The sequence below is a fragment of the Onychostruthus taczanowskii genome, unplaced genomic scaffold (genome assembly GCF_017590055.1).
Source record: "Onychostruthus taczanowskii isolate IOZ18803 unplaced genomic scaffold, ASM1759005v1 scaffold3, whole genome shotgun sequence".
Lineage (NCBI taxonomy): Eukaryota > Metazoa > Chordata > Aves > Passeriformes > Passeridae > Onychostruthus > Onychostruthus taczanowskii.
The window spans coordinates 7030298-7048903 of record NW_024500349.1 but is presented as its reverse complement, the minus strand read 5'-3'; the positions used below and the strand labels follow the sequence as shown (position 1 = coordinate 7048903).

Genomic DNA, 18606 nt, shown 5'->3' with positions numbered 1-18606 from the left:
ATATTGATTACAACTGACTTCAAGAGAAAAATATCCACACATTCAAGGGCTTTGAAACTTCTCACAGAGTTTCAAGTGCAACACAGCACCTTGCCTTTTCCTCTTTCAATCTTTTTTACAAGGAACTGTTGAGAGCTCGTGGTGTAGATGAGTGTATTGGATTCCAATTCTGGTACTCCATGAACACTTAGTCATTGACAGGTTTATTAACCTTATCCCTGCCCTGCTTCTGTGTACACTTGCTATTGCACTTCACAAACGCTATTTTCATTTTAGGTAGTGGACAGATGGTATTCACTATAAATACTTTGAAGTAACACTTTGAATTTACACTCTTATATAAGACAGATTTTCCCTTCTAAAACTGTTAAAATGCATTGCTAGCTTGAGTTTATGTACTGCAACACCCAGATGATATCTGCTCAACTAAGAAAAGGCATTATTAATTCTTTACTGTGTTCTAAATTAATATTTACTTATAGATGTCAAGTCACATGCTTTATACAGCCTCTAAATTAAAAACAAAAAGAAAAAAAATTAAAAATCCTCAATGCTTTCTTCTGAAATAGTTATTTAGGAAAATAAGTGGAGCCAAGGGATACAGAAAAGGACTGCTACATACCATTATCAAAGTATCTGACTGTTGAATTTCTTGACACACTGGGGTCAAAATTTGCCATTAAGGGTGCAATATATTGAGTAGCTGTTAGCATTCGATGCACAACTTCTCCAGTATATATGAAACCTACAATAAAAAATAAAAATTGAGACCATTTCAGTAAATTCTGAAAAGATTTTAATGGAATGGCAGGTTGAATTAGGCATTGCCAGAGCATTAAAGGGTCATCTGAGAGAAATTAATCCCACCACAAATTTTATAGTGAATTAAATAAGAGCTAAAATTTCAGAAAAACATCTGTGATGGCTGCCAGAAAAACAAGATCCAAAATGAATAATGGAACAAATAGTTCAAGAAGGTTTTTCAAGAAATAAAAACAGTGAAAACTCAAGGAAGAATAACTCCAGTTAAGAGCAAAATGCAAGTATGTGGCACTATGAAAATAAGCCTTTTACCACCAGGCATATTCCATAGTGCTTTCTTCCATTTTTTCCAAAAATCTGCAATTTGTTTTGCTCATGCAATCTGTGACCTCCTTTAAAGTTAGTCTAACCATTTTTCATATTTCTAGAGACACAGAGTAAGGGACTATTTCAGACTAAAGGTGAATTCCTTTAAAAAAAAAAAGTCAGATGAAAAGTGGAGCAGATAGGACTTTTTCAGGTTTATAAGGCAAACAACATTTCTATGACATTCTCTGCTGTGTCAGGTCTCACTAGTCTGTCCTATTTATCCCTGAATCGACAGTACTCCTCAGATCAATAGTGGGCCTCTTTCATCTGAAGTGCTCATCCAAAACCTCTTGCTGGTTTGGAATTGGAGCCCTTCCTTTGAAAGACCAGCCATCTATGGTGAACACAGTAATTCTGCATTTTTCTTCAAAGCAAACATAAGTGTATTGTAATGGCAAGAACCTCCTTCTATGTTAAACAATAAATGGTCTACAAATAAACCTGTGTTGTTTAGGTTTGCCAATTCCACTTCAACTGGCTAATGGAACTAATTATTTTAAGTGCCCAGATGAAAGCTTGATTTAAAATCTCCCATTGTCCTAGAATGAGTCCTTTTGCTACCCCTTGCCTTTAAGTTGATTTGAGCTGCAGACAGATCTTCAAAACTGATGTTTGCATATTACCTCTCCTCCTAGTGTTTAGCAGAGGGTGTCTTATGATGTTTTTGCTTTTTCTACTTCTATTGATTCAATGATGTATATTCTAACAGCAAACATCTCAACAACAAGAATAATATCAGAGCTGAAAATTTTCTAACATAAAAAATATTAGAAAGACATATCTAAGAAATATAATTATTTACTGGAAAATTATAGCATTATTTTCAACACTAATTATGCTGGTTTGTGTTTCCTTTTCCATTTTCAATCATATTGAGAGTCCTCTTCCTCTACAAAACCCTTCACTGCCAAGGCCAAGAGCACATTTCTTCTTACCTTTAGTACCATGGCAATACAACATGTGATGAAGTAACCTATAAATATAACTCTGAAACATGATTGTGAAATTCCAGAAACAAATACGAACCTGATCAAAACTGCTATTAATGTATAGTATAAAAAAACTGTTAGTGTGCAACCTCACTTTCTTAACAATATCTCCACCTTAACCAGTGTGAGATGAGAGGGTTCATTAACAGGTTTGTTTTATATGATCTAGGAAATCCCTGAGTGCATGAAAAAATAAGTTTCTGTAGTGCTTTAGGCATCCTTCTACTCCTGCACTCTTCTGAAATACACAGTTAAATGTTTGACAGCTGCTCATGGAACTAGTTCTAGAAGTCATAAGATGCTATAAACAAACAAGGTGGCTCTCTGGACTAATTCTCCTGCATGGCTACTTATAGATAACATCTTGTTCTGTGAAGTCAGCTCTTGTTGTGGTGATAGGGGGCTTAAGAAAAAGTTAAGTGTGGGGAAAATACAACAAAAGATTCAGTTGCAAAGATTTGGCATCTGACAAAGGGGTGACCTAGGAATTGAGATTTTTTTCTTCATTTAAAACATATCTGTGTATTCAAAAGATACAGTATTTTAATATTTGGGCACTCACTAATGACTAAATTAATTCTTAGGATTAAACTAAAACTTTTTTTTTTTTTTGCTAGGGGCAGAGGGGGAGACTGGGGAGCAGATTCCTCCAATTGAATATCTAAATACCACGTTTTTCTTTTGGTTATTGATAGGGAGAGAGAAACAACAGCTTAGAAAGAGAATCTGCCCACACATATTTACAAGTCTTTTATAAATGTGAGCTTTCAGAATGTACAAATGTGGCTGATTTTACGCTATTACTTATTTTAAGATAGCCAAATACCTTGCCAAAGTATAGTTCCTGAAAGGCATTTTCACTATTTCCTGCTTATTAGTGTTTGCTTCTAAAATGTCATTCCTTTGATAAATAATCCCTTATGCTTATTTAGACATTTTTAGTAAGTATTATTACACAGAATTCTATTTCATACTCTGTGCTGCTCATTATCCCTGTGGACATCTGCACACATATTTTAACACAGTTGTGGATAGGTCTATAACCTTGAAACCATTCCTTAAAAATATTTTTAAGAAAATACAAACAAAACCTTTGAATCCATATTTGTACATTATAATTAGCCTTAACAGTTCAGTACTTATTCGTCCCTTGCACAATCATCCTACACTTACACAGCCTCCCTTTCATGCTTTCATCCCATTTAGATTATAAATGTCACCCTTATAACTAATAATGAGGCAGATACAATAGGAAAAGAAAGGACTCAACTGTGCTGGAACACTTAACTAAGTAAATCAGCCCAAGTAATTAGTAACCACAAAGCGTATTTCAAAGTATTTGCCGGATGCAGCTCTACTATAGACAAAAATGGAAAGCAGGAGGTGGATGATAGCTGGGAAGCAGGCAGGCCTTGCATGAAGATCATTCTAATGAGAACTCCAGTCATGCATCAGAACAACTTGAAAAGAAACACAAAGTCATTTCAAATCATCCCAGAGATTCACAAGATGATGCCACCATTGACCATGGGCATTTTATCATTGCAACTATGACTTAAAAAGAACAGCAAAAGTAAAATTAACTTACTCTGGAATGGAGTTCCGCAGAAAATTGGCTTATGTTATCTGTGACCTAATTTTCTGACAATGCTTAATGCTTGTGGTTGATTCATTTAGTCAAGGAAGAATTTTTCAGACCTGCAATTTCCTGAACCACTTAATCTCTCCTTTGTGGGAGGCACTGGTAGAGCTCTTTTCCAAAACTCTCCACAAACACTATACCTAGAAGCATAATATGCTCCTAAATACTGAAATGAAGACAAATAGGGAAAAATGCCCAGCATTTTGTAAGTCTAATATGTACATATAAATTTAGCTAAAACTAAGGCTAAACTAATACTAAAACCACTTGTGAATCAAGAAGAGTATACTTCTAGTTCTCACAGGGTGCAAATTTACATTCACACAAACAGGGAAAAAATATGTATTACCACTTAAGCATGAAAGCACAGTCCCACTTGATACAGGACCCTGACTTGATTTAAGAATGCATTTATGCCTATATTTATCCATTCCAAAATATGCTCATCTGTTACATGCTAACATATCAAGTTTACAAATAAAATTTAATATTACAACACATTGCACATCAGATTTCTGTGATTTCCTTTTTTTATATTCTTAGCTGTGCACAAACTCAGTATCACTTAGAAAATTTTTTGACAATGTTTTCCAACAGAATGACAAAATGTAGTTTCAAGGTAGCACAGGCAATGAGTCCTTTGAAGTGTGTCTAAAGAGATGGTAGGATATGAGATATGCAGACAACAATAGCAACAAAAAAGAATTATCTAGGTTGATAACCATCTTCTACGCTGCCTGACAACTATCTTGTAAGATAAACCCTTGTCTCTCTCTGTGGTGGGTTGACTTTTGCCATCTGCCCCCTGTCCCCCCAGCTGCTCTCTCACAGCCCTTCCTCAACAGGATAAGGGGACTAAATAGAATGGAAGAATGTGTGTGTCCAGACACAAACAGGGAGAACACTTGCCAATTGCTGTCATGGGCAAGAAAGAACTGACTTGGGGAAAGTTAATTTAATTTGCTGCCAGATAAAATAGGTTTGCATAGTGAGAAAGACAGATTAAAACACCTTCCCTCCACCCCTCCCTTTTTCCCAGGCTTAGTTAGTGTCCCTCCTTTATTCCCAAATCCTCTACCTCCTCCTCCACACTGAGCAGTGCAGGGGGATAGGGAATACGACTTGTGGTCAGTTCATGACACTTCATCTGTGTCAGTCCTTTTCCTCTCATTTTTTTTCCTATTCCACCATAGATCTTTCCCATGGTCTGCAGTCCTTTAGGGTAAACCTGCTCCATCGTGAGAACTCCACAGCCCATGGATCCTCCAGGACATTTCCACCTCTCCAGGGCGGGGTCCTCTGCAGGCTGCAGTAGATATTTGCTTCAGTGTGGCTCTCCCATGGTCTGGGAGGAAATATCTACTCCAGCCTGGTCCCCTTTACAGATGCTTTGTAAAGGAGACAAGCTCCTCCCTCTTCTTTTCTCTCCTTGGTGTTCACAGTGGTTTTTTTTCATGCTTTTTGCCTCACTCCTGACACTGAAGTGCAACATTTTTTATACTTTCTTAAATAAGCTCCCCTAGAGGTGCCACCAAGGCTCAGCTGTCCCCTGCAATGGATCTTTCTCTGTCTGGTAAAGGCCAGTCCCCCACCTCCTTCCACAGAGGCAGTCACTCTGCTGCCTAAAGATTACTACAATCCCTAATACACCTTAAACTTAACTCAGTATTTTGATTTTTTAATATACATCATATTTAATTTTGTATATCAACTATTTTACCTAATATGCAAAACAACATTATTTACCCAAATTACTGGAATTTCTGGTTTCTTGATAAGAATTTTAATTTTTTTTTTAGTTATTTTCTAGTAGAAGACAGATGGAAAGTTGCAGCTGAAACAGCACTTAATGTACCAGTCTTATCCTCATTATTTGTTAGCTCTTGCCCAGATCAGGTTATTTAAACTATATAATATCTTTTGTCTTCTGAAAAGGAAAAAATGTTCTGGAAAAAGAAAATGAGAGAGAAAAAGAACCATTTTGTCTGCTGGTGGTAAATAACAGCAGTGAAATAAGTTGATGAGAAATTATACCTTCAAATAGCCATGTCACTGCTATCATAAAGAGCAAAAAATTTATTATTGATTGATCCAAAGTTGCAAGTTTTCTCTTTTGTTGAAAGTCTAGGGGGATGTAAGATTTTTTGGAAATTATTTTGATTACTGCTGCTGAGAATTTTGACTTGCATTTAATTTTCAGGATGTTTCTTATTTTACATCTCATTGTTTCCAACGTACCACATTTTTATCTTAGATTTTGTTTCTTCTCCTCAGCAGTAGCAGTAAAAACCTGATGAACCTATTCTTGTTTCTGGAAATAAACTACACAAAAGACATTTACATGGAAACATGGCAAGATATGGGGAAATAAAACATCAGAAGTAGTGTTGCTCATGTATTAATTGGGTGGAGCTGAAAAGTATTGCACAGGTGTATAAAGCACAGCCCACAAAACTTTGCCCCGTATCTTTTTCAACTATGCTGGAATGGCTTTGCCTGTGCTTTTCCTGATATTTCTCCACCAACTATTTCTTTATGAAGTAAATTCAAGGATATGTTATGCTATTAAGCCTCTAAAATACATTGGAATGCTGAATTCTAGAAACAGATAATGCAATTTACTTTCACGCCTTGTCCTATATAGCCATATTATTTTTTCTTTGATATTTTAGTGAAGGAAGCTTTAAGTAATGTCATTTATCCCCAGATGGCTAATTTATTGTTATGTCTGTAGAAGAATTTTATCATCAATGTAATTGCATGAAGATTACAGTATAATTAAACAAAAGGATAACAGCAACTCCAGATCCCTCAGACAACCCATGAAAGTTAAATACATTAATGAGCTTTCAAGATCAGTGTAAAATGAACCAATCTCTCATGCTATCTTATGACTTTTTTTCTAGCCTTCTGGGAAAAATGAATTAGAGAGAGATTATACATATTTTTTTGGTTTGCATTTGCTTGACTAGATTGAATGTCTAACCTATTTCTTCTGGCCTGAAAAAGTGGGCTATCTGAAAGCTAAACCCCAGAAGACATGAGCATAAGTGTTTTTCTTAATTGCATAACCTTACAAGGCTTTCTTGTGAGTCTGTGCATGAAGGTAAAAAGAAAAGCTAACCACAATTCTCCTACTCTTCTCTGTACTTCTGTGTTATCTTATGAAGATATTTAAAAACCAGAAAATTGGTTTTGCACCATTATTTTTCCTGCTGCTTTGTTAATACTTAAAGCAAGCATTATCTGGAATATTTGGGAACATGCAATATATGACATTGAGTAAATGTCAGTAAGTTTTCCAGCTTGCTGTAGTTTCCCTGTTATTCACTCTCTTTTTGAAAAGTACGCGATCCAGTGGAATATGACATATTCTGATTAATATCCTATTTAGCTCAATGAAGGAATTTAGGGGATAATGTATCACGAAACTCTTCCAGTAGATGTTTTTCTTCTGAAAAACAATGCCACAAGACATACCTTGTCAGGAGACTGTTAGATACCACTAGGTAGAACATAGGAGCAAGAGGACTTTTAAGAAAGGACAATGATGGAATGCAGAGAACTTGCAAATATAATTGTAATTGAAGTATCCCTTCATATACTTTTAATTACTCTAAATTGCAGTGCTCTCAACTTCAGGAGAAAGAAACCACAATGTTATTTAGAGTTTAATGGGTTGTATCTATTCCTCTCTGATCATACTTCCTTAGAGAAAATTCTTGGAAAGAGGCATGAAATACTTTATCTACTTGGTGAGACATCACCATGTGATAGCTCCCAAGAGCCTCTCAGCTTCAGCCAAACAAAGACCATCACAGTTCCTAGACAGACTGGAACCAGAGAAAAGAGGCTGACAGGAGGATTATCTCACTTGGGATAAATATCTTAGCAGCTGTGTCATTGTAGTAACTTTGGCGCTGCTGAATCCTTGGAAGAGGCTTGAATAGAGCTGTTAGAGGAAAATCTAATTTTGCAATCTCTTTCTGGTGCTTTGCAGTCTATTTCTGCTATTTACTGGTTGGGAAAAACATCTTCATGCCTGAACAGATATTGTCACCAATAAAAAGAAAAAATTTGGATGGTACTGGATGATTTTTGGATGGTATTTTAATGTTTGTAGACATTTAATATAATTGAGGAGGGGAATGGGTTCATGTTTGAATCAAACTGTTGTAATATCAATACAGACTTTTTTTTTACTTTTGCTGCTGTCTCTCTCTTACATTGCCACAGAGTCTAATAAAAATAACTGTCATAAGCTTTTGTCCTTGCTCTGTTTATTCTCCTCTTTTTTCCAGCTAACTTTCAAAGTTATTTCTCACTTGATAAATCACAGGAAACTTGAGTCACATGAAACACAGGAATTTAAAAAAAATAAAATTCTTTCAGTTTATGATGAAATCACTATTCTCCAATGTTTCAAAAAAAATCAGTAAGGAAAATAATAATAGAGTTTAGAAAAATTCTGAATGCCATCAAACTGGGTTGTCATTCATTCTATAAAAGTTTGAAGCAACAAGGCTGCAGAACACCAAAATAAAATTTTTCAAATTTTAAAAAACCTTCTTTAAATTTATGCATAATAGAAGGACAGTTTGGTGAATGTCTGGGGTTTTACTGCAAGACATCAATGTTATTTGAAACATAACTTTGGGCGTTTTATGTAGAGATTAATTACATAATAGTATTGTATTGCCTGTTAATCCTTCATAAACTACTTAAGGAAATCCCATGTATATAATATTCACATTCATGTAAAACAACAGCACACAGCAGGTCAGGGAAGACTGCAGAGGCTAACATGCAACATTAGAGAAGTTTCAGATACCACACTAAGTTACATTTCGCATGTACACGTAAAAAATAATACTGAAATAGCATATAATGAACATGGGTTTTATTCTGTTGGGAATTTTTCAGAGGAGCATTTAGCTGTGTGTTCTTCTACTGTCAACATCCTGACACAAGTGTGTGCTGTCCAATCCCTTGCTCTCCCCCTACATTTTTTGGTGTTGCACACAGAGTTCAGAGAGGTGAGGCAGTGTGGGTTTGCCTCAAGCAGAACTGTTCAGCAGTGAATGTACAGCTCAGAACAGTGAGACAGGAGCTGGTAAATATCCACGTACAACTTGGGCTTCAGGGGAGGCAAGCTGTATTTTTGTGTTCTGAAAGAGGTTCTTGCTCATATATGTTGCTCAATTAAAGGTTATATCAATATAAACATGTTATCCTGTTCTCTTGTTCAGCTCTGCATCCCTCCTGAGGGGACTCGAATGCAGCCACTGTAATGGAAAAGCAGTGGCTTTTCTAGCTCTGCCCCCTTCCGTCACTTCAGCCTGACGCACAGGACTGGGTACACCACCCGTCAAATTTCACTAGCAATTTATTTCTCACCTTAGTGAAATTAATGGCAGACAACACTTTGAATGAGGAACCTCTACCCTGGGTCAAAATTAAACAAACCCCAAACCAAACCTTTTTGATTAAGATCAGTTTGCTGGTCTATCTCTCTGTTCAGGGGACAAATGTTGTGTAGGTGGTGAAGGTGGCAGGCTGGTGTGGTGAGGAGCAGACAACAAGAAATGACTACAATATTCAACTAGATTTGTAGGAAACACACTGTATCCTGAAGCTGAGACAATTTTGGTCTTGCACATTCTTTGCCTCCTTTGTACACTTGTTACCTCACAATCATTTTGGGCTATGCTCTTCAGTTGTGGAGCTAATCTACGAAAACATCTGGCCTAGAACAACATGAGCAGAACTAAACAGAGAAAAGGCAAAAATCCAAGTGGGGGAAAATTAGAATATATTAGCCTCAGTGTTTAGAATTTGAGAATTAAATCACATTAGCTTTGGTAACATCAAACAGCTTGTGTTTCCTCTCTTTTGCTACATTAGTTTACATTAAAGCAAATTACTTTACATGAAATTACTGTATTGATCTGTAGTTTAAAACACACAATAAAAACTTTTGCAAATAGGTAGGGAAATGGACAAATTTCCCTTCCATAAAGAGAAATATTGCCTGTATAAAGTGTTCCTGTATGATCTCTCAGTTTTATAAAATTTCAGTACTAAAGACCTTCAGGGTTTTTACCTTCATGATCATACAGAACTTTGTAATACATAATGGGAATGGGAAGACCAAAATGGCTTCCTCAGTGCCATTAATACAGGAAGATATTCATCCAGATCCAAAAAGATGAAGCTTTCTCTCTAAGCAAGTAACTTAACAAAAGTCCCATAATGATGTCAGGAAAATCTGCACTGTCAAACTGGGTAATTACACTCTCATTTCAAATTAATTATTTTAATTAAAGAAAAAGCTTTCCCTTGTCTTCCTATTAGAACAGGACCTGTGCTGTATCACAGTTCCAAGTCCAAGGTTTTAATTATCTGACCAAAAAGAATAAAGGACAAAAAAACTTCAATACTAGTTTGAACTAAATGATTACGGGTCTGTCATGGGAAGTATACTAACTTCAACTTTGAACAAAAAGACTGAAATAAAAGTAACATCTCTGCGGTTTTTATTTTACAATAGTGGGGTTTTTTTGACTGAATAAGCACTCTAAAGGGACAAGTTAATGATTTCACTTATGGACATAAAAAATTTAAAGAAAAGTCTTTGGTACCATTTCCAGAAGGTCTCAAAGTGTGGTTGCCCCTTTAAGAAACAGCGGTGGTGAGCCTGTTTTGGAGTTGTGCTTGCAGAGATTTAGGAGCACAAGGGAATTGATCCTTCCACCTGAAGATTTCAGACCTGTGATAACCCATCTTTTCCATGCAGTCAGAGTGAGAAATAGGCCACGGCTAGGCTGTGTGTGGCAGGTACCTGTATAGTTCAGCTTCTCATAGGCCTAAAAAGCCATCAGCAGGAAGCTGATTTGTTTGCAATCTCTGCAAAGCCCTTTAGTAAATACAGTTCTGCCAAGTCTCATGGCTGGTTCTAACAGGTTGAAGTGTATTCATCAGTGGAATACTGCACATGCTGTGATGGATTGCCTGGGCACTTCATTGTACAACAACATCAGCCCTGCCAGGGGGGTGCCTTATAGCACTGGGCAGCATGTACCAACAGAAACATCAAACTGGGTTTACGTTTCTGCACCTCAGTAAAAATACATATAAAACCACATGGTTCATGTGTTTTAGACATTTGCAAAAGACCGGAAGGGTCATCTTTCATAAATTCAGCATGCACTGATACATGATCTGAAAGAAATTCTAAATGACTGGGATTGAAAATGTTTTCTGTAAGTATTTTGACCATCGCGTGACGAGCTAAAATATGACTATTGGAAGAAGAGGCATAAGAACTAAACAGAAAAGGTCTTTAGACTAAACTAGACCAAAAATTAATTTCTAAAAAGCAGAGGGCTTAAGTTACAATGTTGTTATACATTATGGCAGATATATGATACAATGCACACTTCACTCTGATGATAAATGTTGGTCATTTAATCATATGGTAAGTTACAAGCAGCAATAGGATATCTGTGGTAAATGCCATATAATCACGGGGTACATAAACAGTGATCCCTGCCTCCCAAGCCAAAGCACAGGTTACAACATAATTAGGTTTAGACTTAGTAAAAGTAATCATCAGATGTGGCTGGACTGTATTTGCCAAGGAACAGCCATTTAGGATCTGCCCAAAGAAAACATGCTCATTCCTTTCAACATTAGCAGCTGGTAAAGCATAACTGTAGCCCCATGTCTCATCACCCAGCCAAAGGATAAAAGTTATATCAGGAAAGCTAGAAGTCTAGTCTTAATCTAAGGCAGAAAGCCTTAGACAGACATTAACTGTAATGAGGATAAGGCTGTTTCATCATGCTTTGGTGGGAAATGTCTGTCTGCGGCATAAGACACAATAGGCAGCTCTTCACATCAGATGACAGCTACAGAAGAGTGGTGACAGTTCTTTCCATGAGCATTTTAACCACTTCCTTTTGAATGACTAACAAAACGGAGAGTATGGATTAAACCACCAGGATGCAAGAAGAAAATCTTGCCTCCCATGAAATCCCAGGGAAAAAAAAATAGTCATGTTCACATTCTATTATTTATTTTTTTTTAAGAAATAAAGTTCGTGAAAGATTAAATTCAGGAAGCATGCACAGGCAGGTGCAGAAACAAAACTGCTTTCAGCTACCACCTGCACTCATAGTTGTTTTCATTGTTGCAGGTCATGAATGGCAGCAGAGGGAAAATGGAGAACCTATGAATTTTTTTACTTCATTCAGTTCGAACAAAATAATGCAGGTTCTATTTATTTCCCTTGAGAGAGTGTAGACATATGGCTTGTCATCATTCTCCTGTCATGGCTCCATTAGGGAACTGATTATTACTTTCACTCTTGCACAAACTTTGCACCCTAAAAGCTGCTACTTTCACAAGTAGTATGGCAACTCACATCCCTATTTTGAGGAACATAATAACTTGTTCAGAGTACACGATCTCATTTGGTAAGGTGCATATACATCTCAATAGAGGGAAAAATATTTTTTTTTGCCACAGGATTTGATGACCCTTGTCAAGAAACTAAGAAACAGACAGGAAGAAAAGATTTCAATGTCCACCCTGAGTATACACTTTGAAGCACTAAGACAACAAAGAAAATTTTCAAAGGTTAACATCAGTACTATTTATGCTTTGACAATCTTCTCACAAAACTGTGGATCTGTCCTCTGATTTAGGGACTCACTTGCAATGGCCGGTCCTCAGTGATGATTACAATATCTTAAAATTCACCATAAACAGGAAAACACATAAAAACAATCATAATTTGTTCTGACGAGAAATGTGTTTTGTAAATGTAAGCAAGGAAGAACCAGCTTTTTACCCACTGTTACTAATTGTGCTGAGTATATGAAAGGGAAGTCATGGCTAGCAGTGACCAAGATTTTGTTACTGAATCCAAGTAGTGGCCTCTTGAAAGTTTGATTCGTCTGAAAAGGTAAAGAAGGGATGGCTATACAAAGGGTAATGCAACTCTTTTAGTCACACAAGCATTTTATGAGACACTTCAGAAAACCAGGATCTTGGTAAGGGGTCAGACCCAGGTTCATCTGTACACTGCTGACATAGGTCAATCACTACAACAGTGAGCAGTGAAGTTGTAGTGATTCCTGACACAGCTAGAACACAGCTTCCTAAGCTCAGTGACTGCTGGTGAGGAAGGCAAGACCACAAAGGACCAAGAGCAGCAGAGAGACTTTGTTGACATTAACAGACCTACTATCATGTGCATGCTGATTTCTTTGTACGGTAAATGACAGAGCAGGGTTTTGCAAAATAGAATATCTTACAACTTCCTACATCAAGCAAAGTGACAGAAGGAGGACTCTGAGTGTGAGATACACTGGCATACATTGTGGTAGAATATTATGTTTTATTAACAGAGGAAATAATGGTTGGGACATGTCTGATCAACAGGACTGATACATTGAGAAAGCCATCAAATCAAAGCCACTATGATCACCCCACATGTACTACACACTGACAATACTGGACTGGAGAGCTGAGGGATATCCTCTCCTGAACTGCACTGGTGCTTGTTGCCTCTTTTGCACTAAGCTGTCTGGAGCAGAGGAAGTCAGTTTTCAATTGGTCACGTCAGCTCTTTTCTTCTGTCAGCTCTTTTCTTCTGTCAGGTCTTTTCTAAAGCAGTGCATAACATGCAAGTTCAACAGGGAATTTAAAGAACACATTTCTGTCCCTAATTTCTCCATTCATTACCCATCCTCCTTTATTGGAGACAAACCTTAACTACAACTTCTTACTCTCTGCACAATCTCAGGCATACAGAATAGACATCTCAAAAGCATCACTGCCGAGGATTTCTGCCAATGTGACTGATGTGACTAACATTGATTTTATCTGTGTGTGCTCAACTAAATAATGTATGATGTCAACTAAGACCAGCAAAGCTCCTAGAACAAGAAAACTCGGTACAGGTGTACCTACAGGATGAACATAATTATGTATAGATCCATGTTGCCACTGTTGCTTTTCCTTCTACAGCAGGTAAAAGTGGAAAGGTAAAAGTGGAAAGAAGACTGCTCTGGTACTGCCCAAACCCAAGCAGCAGTCACCAGAGAACCATGTCTAGTTGCATTCTCTGAAGCTATTTGTTAATATTATGGTTGGTATCAGAAGTGAAACCTTTCCCTTTCCTACTTTTTTGGGGAAACTGCCTGGAAATCACAGAACAGGAATGCCTTCCTTTTGTGTACAGTACAGAGGGCTGGCACCAAAATAAAAGCCCCAGATGCATTTATAACCTTAAAAGTGGTTGCCACCAATCTGTCACTAATGATCTTCTTGCCAGTCTTTTTGCCCCCAAGACTAGACTCACACTTTCCTACTGAAATTCAACTTCCAGTTCTTTATCTTGTTTAATAAATCCATCAAGGTGACATAAACACATCCTCATCCTCAAATAGTCCCCAGCCACTTTACCTGCTCTTGCATACTTCCTACCATGGAATAGAAGATTAAACCAGCAATAATACCAAAAAAATTCTTCATCACCCCACTTCACTGAACTGCAGTGTAAGCACTTCTGCTGTCCCAGGATAGCTAGCCAGCAAGGTCAGCAGTGAGGGAAACTGTTTCTTTTCTTGGCTGTGAAGGCTGTCAGTTCAGTGTCTTCATGAATTCCCAGCCTTCCACATCTTGTTATGATCCATGTAACTTTGAAAATCTCTTGAGCTTTCAATTTCCACTTAAGACTCTCATTGGGCTAGCCTACTCCCTCTCAACCTTCTAAAATTTTTGGCTTAAACTACATCTAACAAAATTTTTTACTGCTGAAAGTGGGAAGTAAGAGCAAATCTGATAGATTTCACTTCTTTCTCATCAGTTCTAGGAAGATGACCTAATCTCCTCTTGCTGAAATCACATGCCTACATGTCTAAGACAGATGAAAAACCTTTTCAACAATGACTGAAAGATGGTTCTGAACACAGGAGAGACATAGTACAAGTACTCAGATTCAGTGATGAGGCATGAGAAGGAAATCACATGGTATGAAAATTTTGAGCTTGAATGTCTAACATTCAAGGTTATTCAAGATCAATGTGATCAACATTCATGTTCATCTTCAAAATAAGCCAGTAAAAAGAAATTAAAATATTATTATAACAAGATACTTAAAACCACTCAACCAGAAATGCTTCTCTATTGCAGAAAACATTGGTTCTTAAGAAACCATATCCCCACTCCTTCTTTCAGCTTTTGAAAACTCCTTAAGCCTTATCAGGTTGAACACAATGGCTTCTAAATTTGATTTAAATGAATGCCAAGCCATTTCTGAATAGAAAAAAAAAAGCAGACATGTCTCTAATTCTTATCACTTATAAATTATAGAAAGAGTAGAAGGACCAAGTGCCATTAAAACCACTATCAAAATAAGAGTGATGAATTCACAAGATGGAATCACAAAGAGAGAACTCAACTATTCGATTTGTGTTAAATATAAAACCTAAGTTTTAATGTAGATTTTAAAACACTCAGGAAAATAGTTTTTCATAAAATACATGCACGTGAAAGCTATACAAAATCCAGTCATTTTATGACAATATGTAATGCTTCAGTTATTCTGCAAAAGCTGGAAACACAAACAAATGAAAAGCCCTAAAGGGCTGAATATTCCACCAGTTGCAGAGAGGGGTTTTCTCATTGAGCAAGTTATAAAAGTATCTAAGGGCCTGTGTCTGCAAAGGCTCCAAGGTCCCTCAGTACCTGTTGAGTTCAGTCAATATTCAGGGTGCTCATAGTGGACAAAAAGGCTGGTGGTTTTGACATGAAGTCCTGTTTTCCACTTACTAATTTTTTCTAACAATGGGAATGCTTATCTCTATCTCCTACCAATATTATCATAGCACTGAAGTAGAATCTCAGCTACCATTCAGCCATGCATGGAATCCAAGTTCAAACTTCTACACTCTTAAGTTACTACCTTAAATGATGGCGTGGATATCTGGGAACACAAAGTCAGGATCTCCAGCCCTAATGAGACATTCACACGCAGTCCTCTTGGCAGTCAAATATGTCTTGCAGCACAAGTGGCTGAATGCCATGGACAGTGTTTCCCATTTTGCTGAACAGACTCATTGAAAAACAGAATCCAGCCAGGCCTAGGGACCTTTCTGCCTCAGGCTGCTACCAGACCTTCCATCCAACCTCAAGAGAAAATTGTATTTGCACCTCTGGCAAATGGAAATCATACATTCACTTAGGCACAAGAGAGGAAATCTTTGCATGCTTGGCACTGGCTGATCTCAGCATGTTTCCAGATTGCAGAGGGGGAAGGGGCCAGCTCTGAGGAGGGAATCCTATTGCAGAGACTAACAGGCTTTCATCCAAGAAGGCTAAATTAGGCACTCTGAATTACCTTTTTCATTTCATTAACTACATAAGTAAATATATGCCTTAATTGAAAGTGAGTTCCATCTCTCTTGTCCTGTTTCCTATTCCATCTTCCCTTCTACATTTAGAAAGAGGACAGATTTCATTGCACAAAGGCTAATGCTTCTTTAAAAATCACAATAACAAAAATAATCTTTTGCCCAGTACATTTAATTAAGCATTTATAATGCTCAGATCATATAGTTACTGTTTAGATAGAAAATATATATTGTAAAAACCTCTTTTCTGTCATGTATATATTATTGCTAGCTAGACAACAACTCTATAATGCCACCGATACGTTTCTCATTTCTTAGTAGTTATTGAAATGAGCAAGCAGAGAATATATTTAAAAGAACCAATAGAGAAAATCTGGTAAAGGTATCAGAGAATATATTTAGAAGAATCAATTCCAGAAAATCTGGAATTTTGGGCAAAGGGATGGTGCTACCTCTCTTTCTAGAACAAATATGACAATTTTTTTCCTTATTTCATTTCACTTTCTCAAGTTGTATACTATTGGGTGGTTTTTGTTTTGTTTTGTTTGGTTTTTTTTTTTTTTTTTTTTTTTTTTTGTACAGATGGCATTAATCATTCCATATGTAGGTTTTACAGGTTTGTACATTTACTTCTACTACCATTGCTTCATTTTCTTCTGTTTCCCTTTGTTAATTGTTTTAAAACATGGGTGATTTTTGTGTAGATCAGGATGCTGGAACTCTACACAGAGAGTAAACAGTGGCATACCATTTCTACTAAAGCATTACTTATTTGCATATTTTCTCTTCAGTATATCTCACTTCCAAAGTAGAGATGTGTAGTCAAACACATTTCTGTAGTGACAATTTAATTTCAGCTATGCTTAAGCTTTCATTTGAGAATGTGTCATTGGCATGGTTTTGCACATTTAATTTTCTTGTAAGATGTGCATGTTCTACCCCTTCACTTGACCTGCAAATTAGTAAACTGGGAAAACTCATACACTGTAGAATAAGTACCAGCATCAGGTAGTAGGAACTCTTGGGTGAAGTCCAAATTGAACTGCTGTGTGACAATTTTATTTTTCATAAGTGCAGAGGACAAAATGTAACTACCACATAATGTGAATCATCCAAACTCAGGAACAGCTTTAGACGTGATGGATGCGATCTTTAGAAAAGCACCTCTCTTGACAGAGTACACACAAATCCTACTCTGATATTGCTGAGCTTCCATTGAGTTAGTAATGTGAAACATAATTCACAAGTTCTCCTTGCACATGTTAGGGAGAAAGTTCTAATGAAATCTATTGTAATTGGTGAAAAAATTGAGTATAACTTGAGCACAGTTTTTCCAGGTCTCCTAACAGTAACATGAACAAGAAAATCCACCTCCCCTCACCCCTCCCCCCCAAAAAACCCAAATAAACGCTAGCAAACCCAACCCTTCTTTCAAAAAATACCAACCAACCAAAACAAAACAAAAGCGAAGCAACAAAAAAACAAACAAATAAAAGCACTAACCACCACCCCCCACCCCCCCAAAGAAAAAAAAGAAGCCGAAATTTTGCTAGCTGTTACCTCCAGTAAACGACATATTTTGGTCTAAAGTAGTGCTTTAATTTCATAAGACACAAATATGTCTAAATTTTATATGGAAAGTTGAATTGTTCATATTGTGTTCATAGGGAGTCCTTGGCAAAATATCCATATTTGTTGTAGACAGTTAGTAAAATTAAGCAAAACTGACTACACAGAAAGATCACGGCACAAAATATTTGGCTTATCTAATTCATGCAGTTCTTGGGCACAACCCCCTACTGGATCTATGCCCTTTAATTTTATGCATAGTCAGTCAAATATTTTCTGAATGCGATGCCAGAAGAGAAAGTACTCAGCTGATTTTTGATACCTTAATAAAAATTGGCAGGATTTACCGAAGTTCTTCCTGCTTTTTCTTGCTCTTACTGCTGATGAAGGAAGGAATTTAAGATACCAATGTTGCAGATTACATCCTTTGGTACTGCTCAGCTGCATATATTGAATATTTCATCTTGACTTTTCACTGCTACTGATCTGCTTCTGCTTAGAGATAAATTTTCCCTTTACTGTCAGTTCTCAGCACATCACAATTCAAAGCCTTTTTTTCCCATCCTTCTTTATCTGAGCAGTTCTTTCCTGAGGCACATGCACTGGTCTTTGCAATCAAATCCTCTCTGCTTTCTCAAGACTGCATGTTTCCAATACTTTGTGTCTTTCCCCATTAAACAGGCTTTCTGTTGGCCAGGTTGGAATACCTTTCTGCAACTGACTCTCTGTAGGAATTTTAATAGTTTTCTGAATTTCATTGCTTAATTTTAAGTATTTTTTTCTAACTGAGGGATTTTTTTGAGAAAAGATTAGGGCAAGGGATTCTGTACCCAACAGAGCAATTCTTGATTTT

General features: G+C 36.9%; 1 protein-coding gene across 1 annotated transcript in view; it reads right to left on the bottom strand.

Annotated features, from left to right (window-relative positions):
* The window catches only part of PLXDC2 (plexin domain containing 2), a 255664-nt gene that overhangs the window by 76251 nt on the left and 160807 nt on the right, over positions 1-18606 (bottom strand). Inside the window, exon 5 of the mRNA XM_041408679.1 lies at positions 623-745. Coding sequence (XP_041264613.1) covers positions 623-745 — 123 coding nt within the window. The remainder of the gene's footprint in view (positions 1-622; positions 746-18606) is intronic.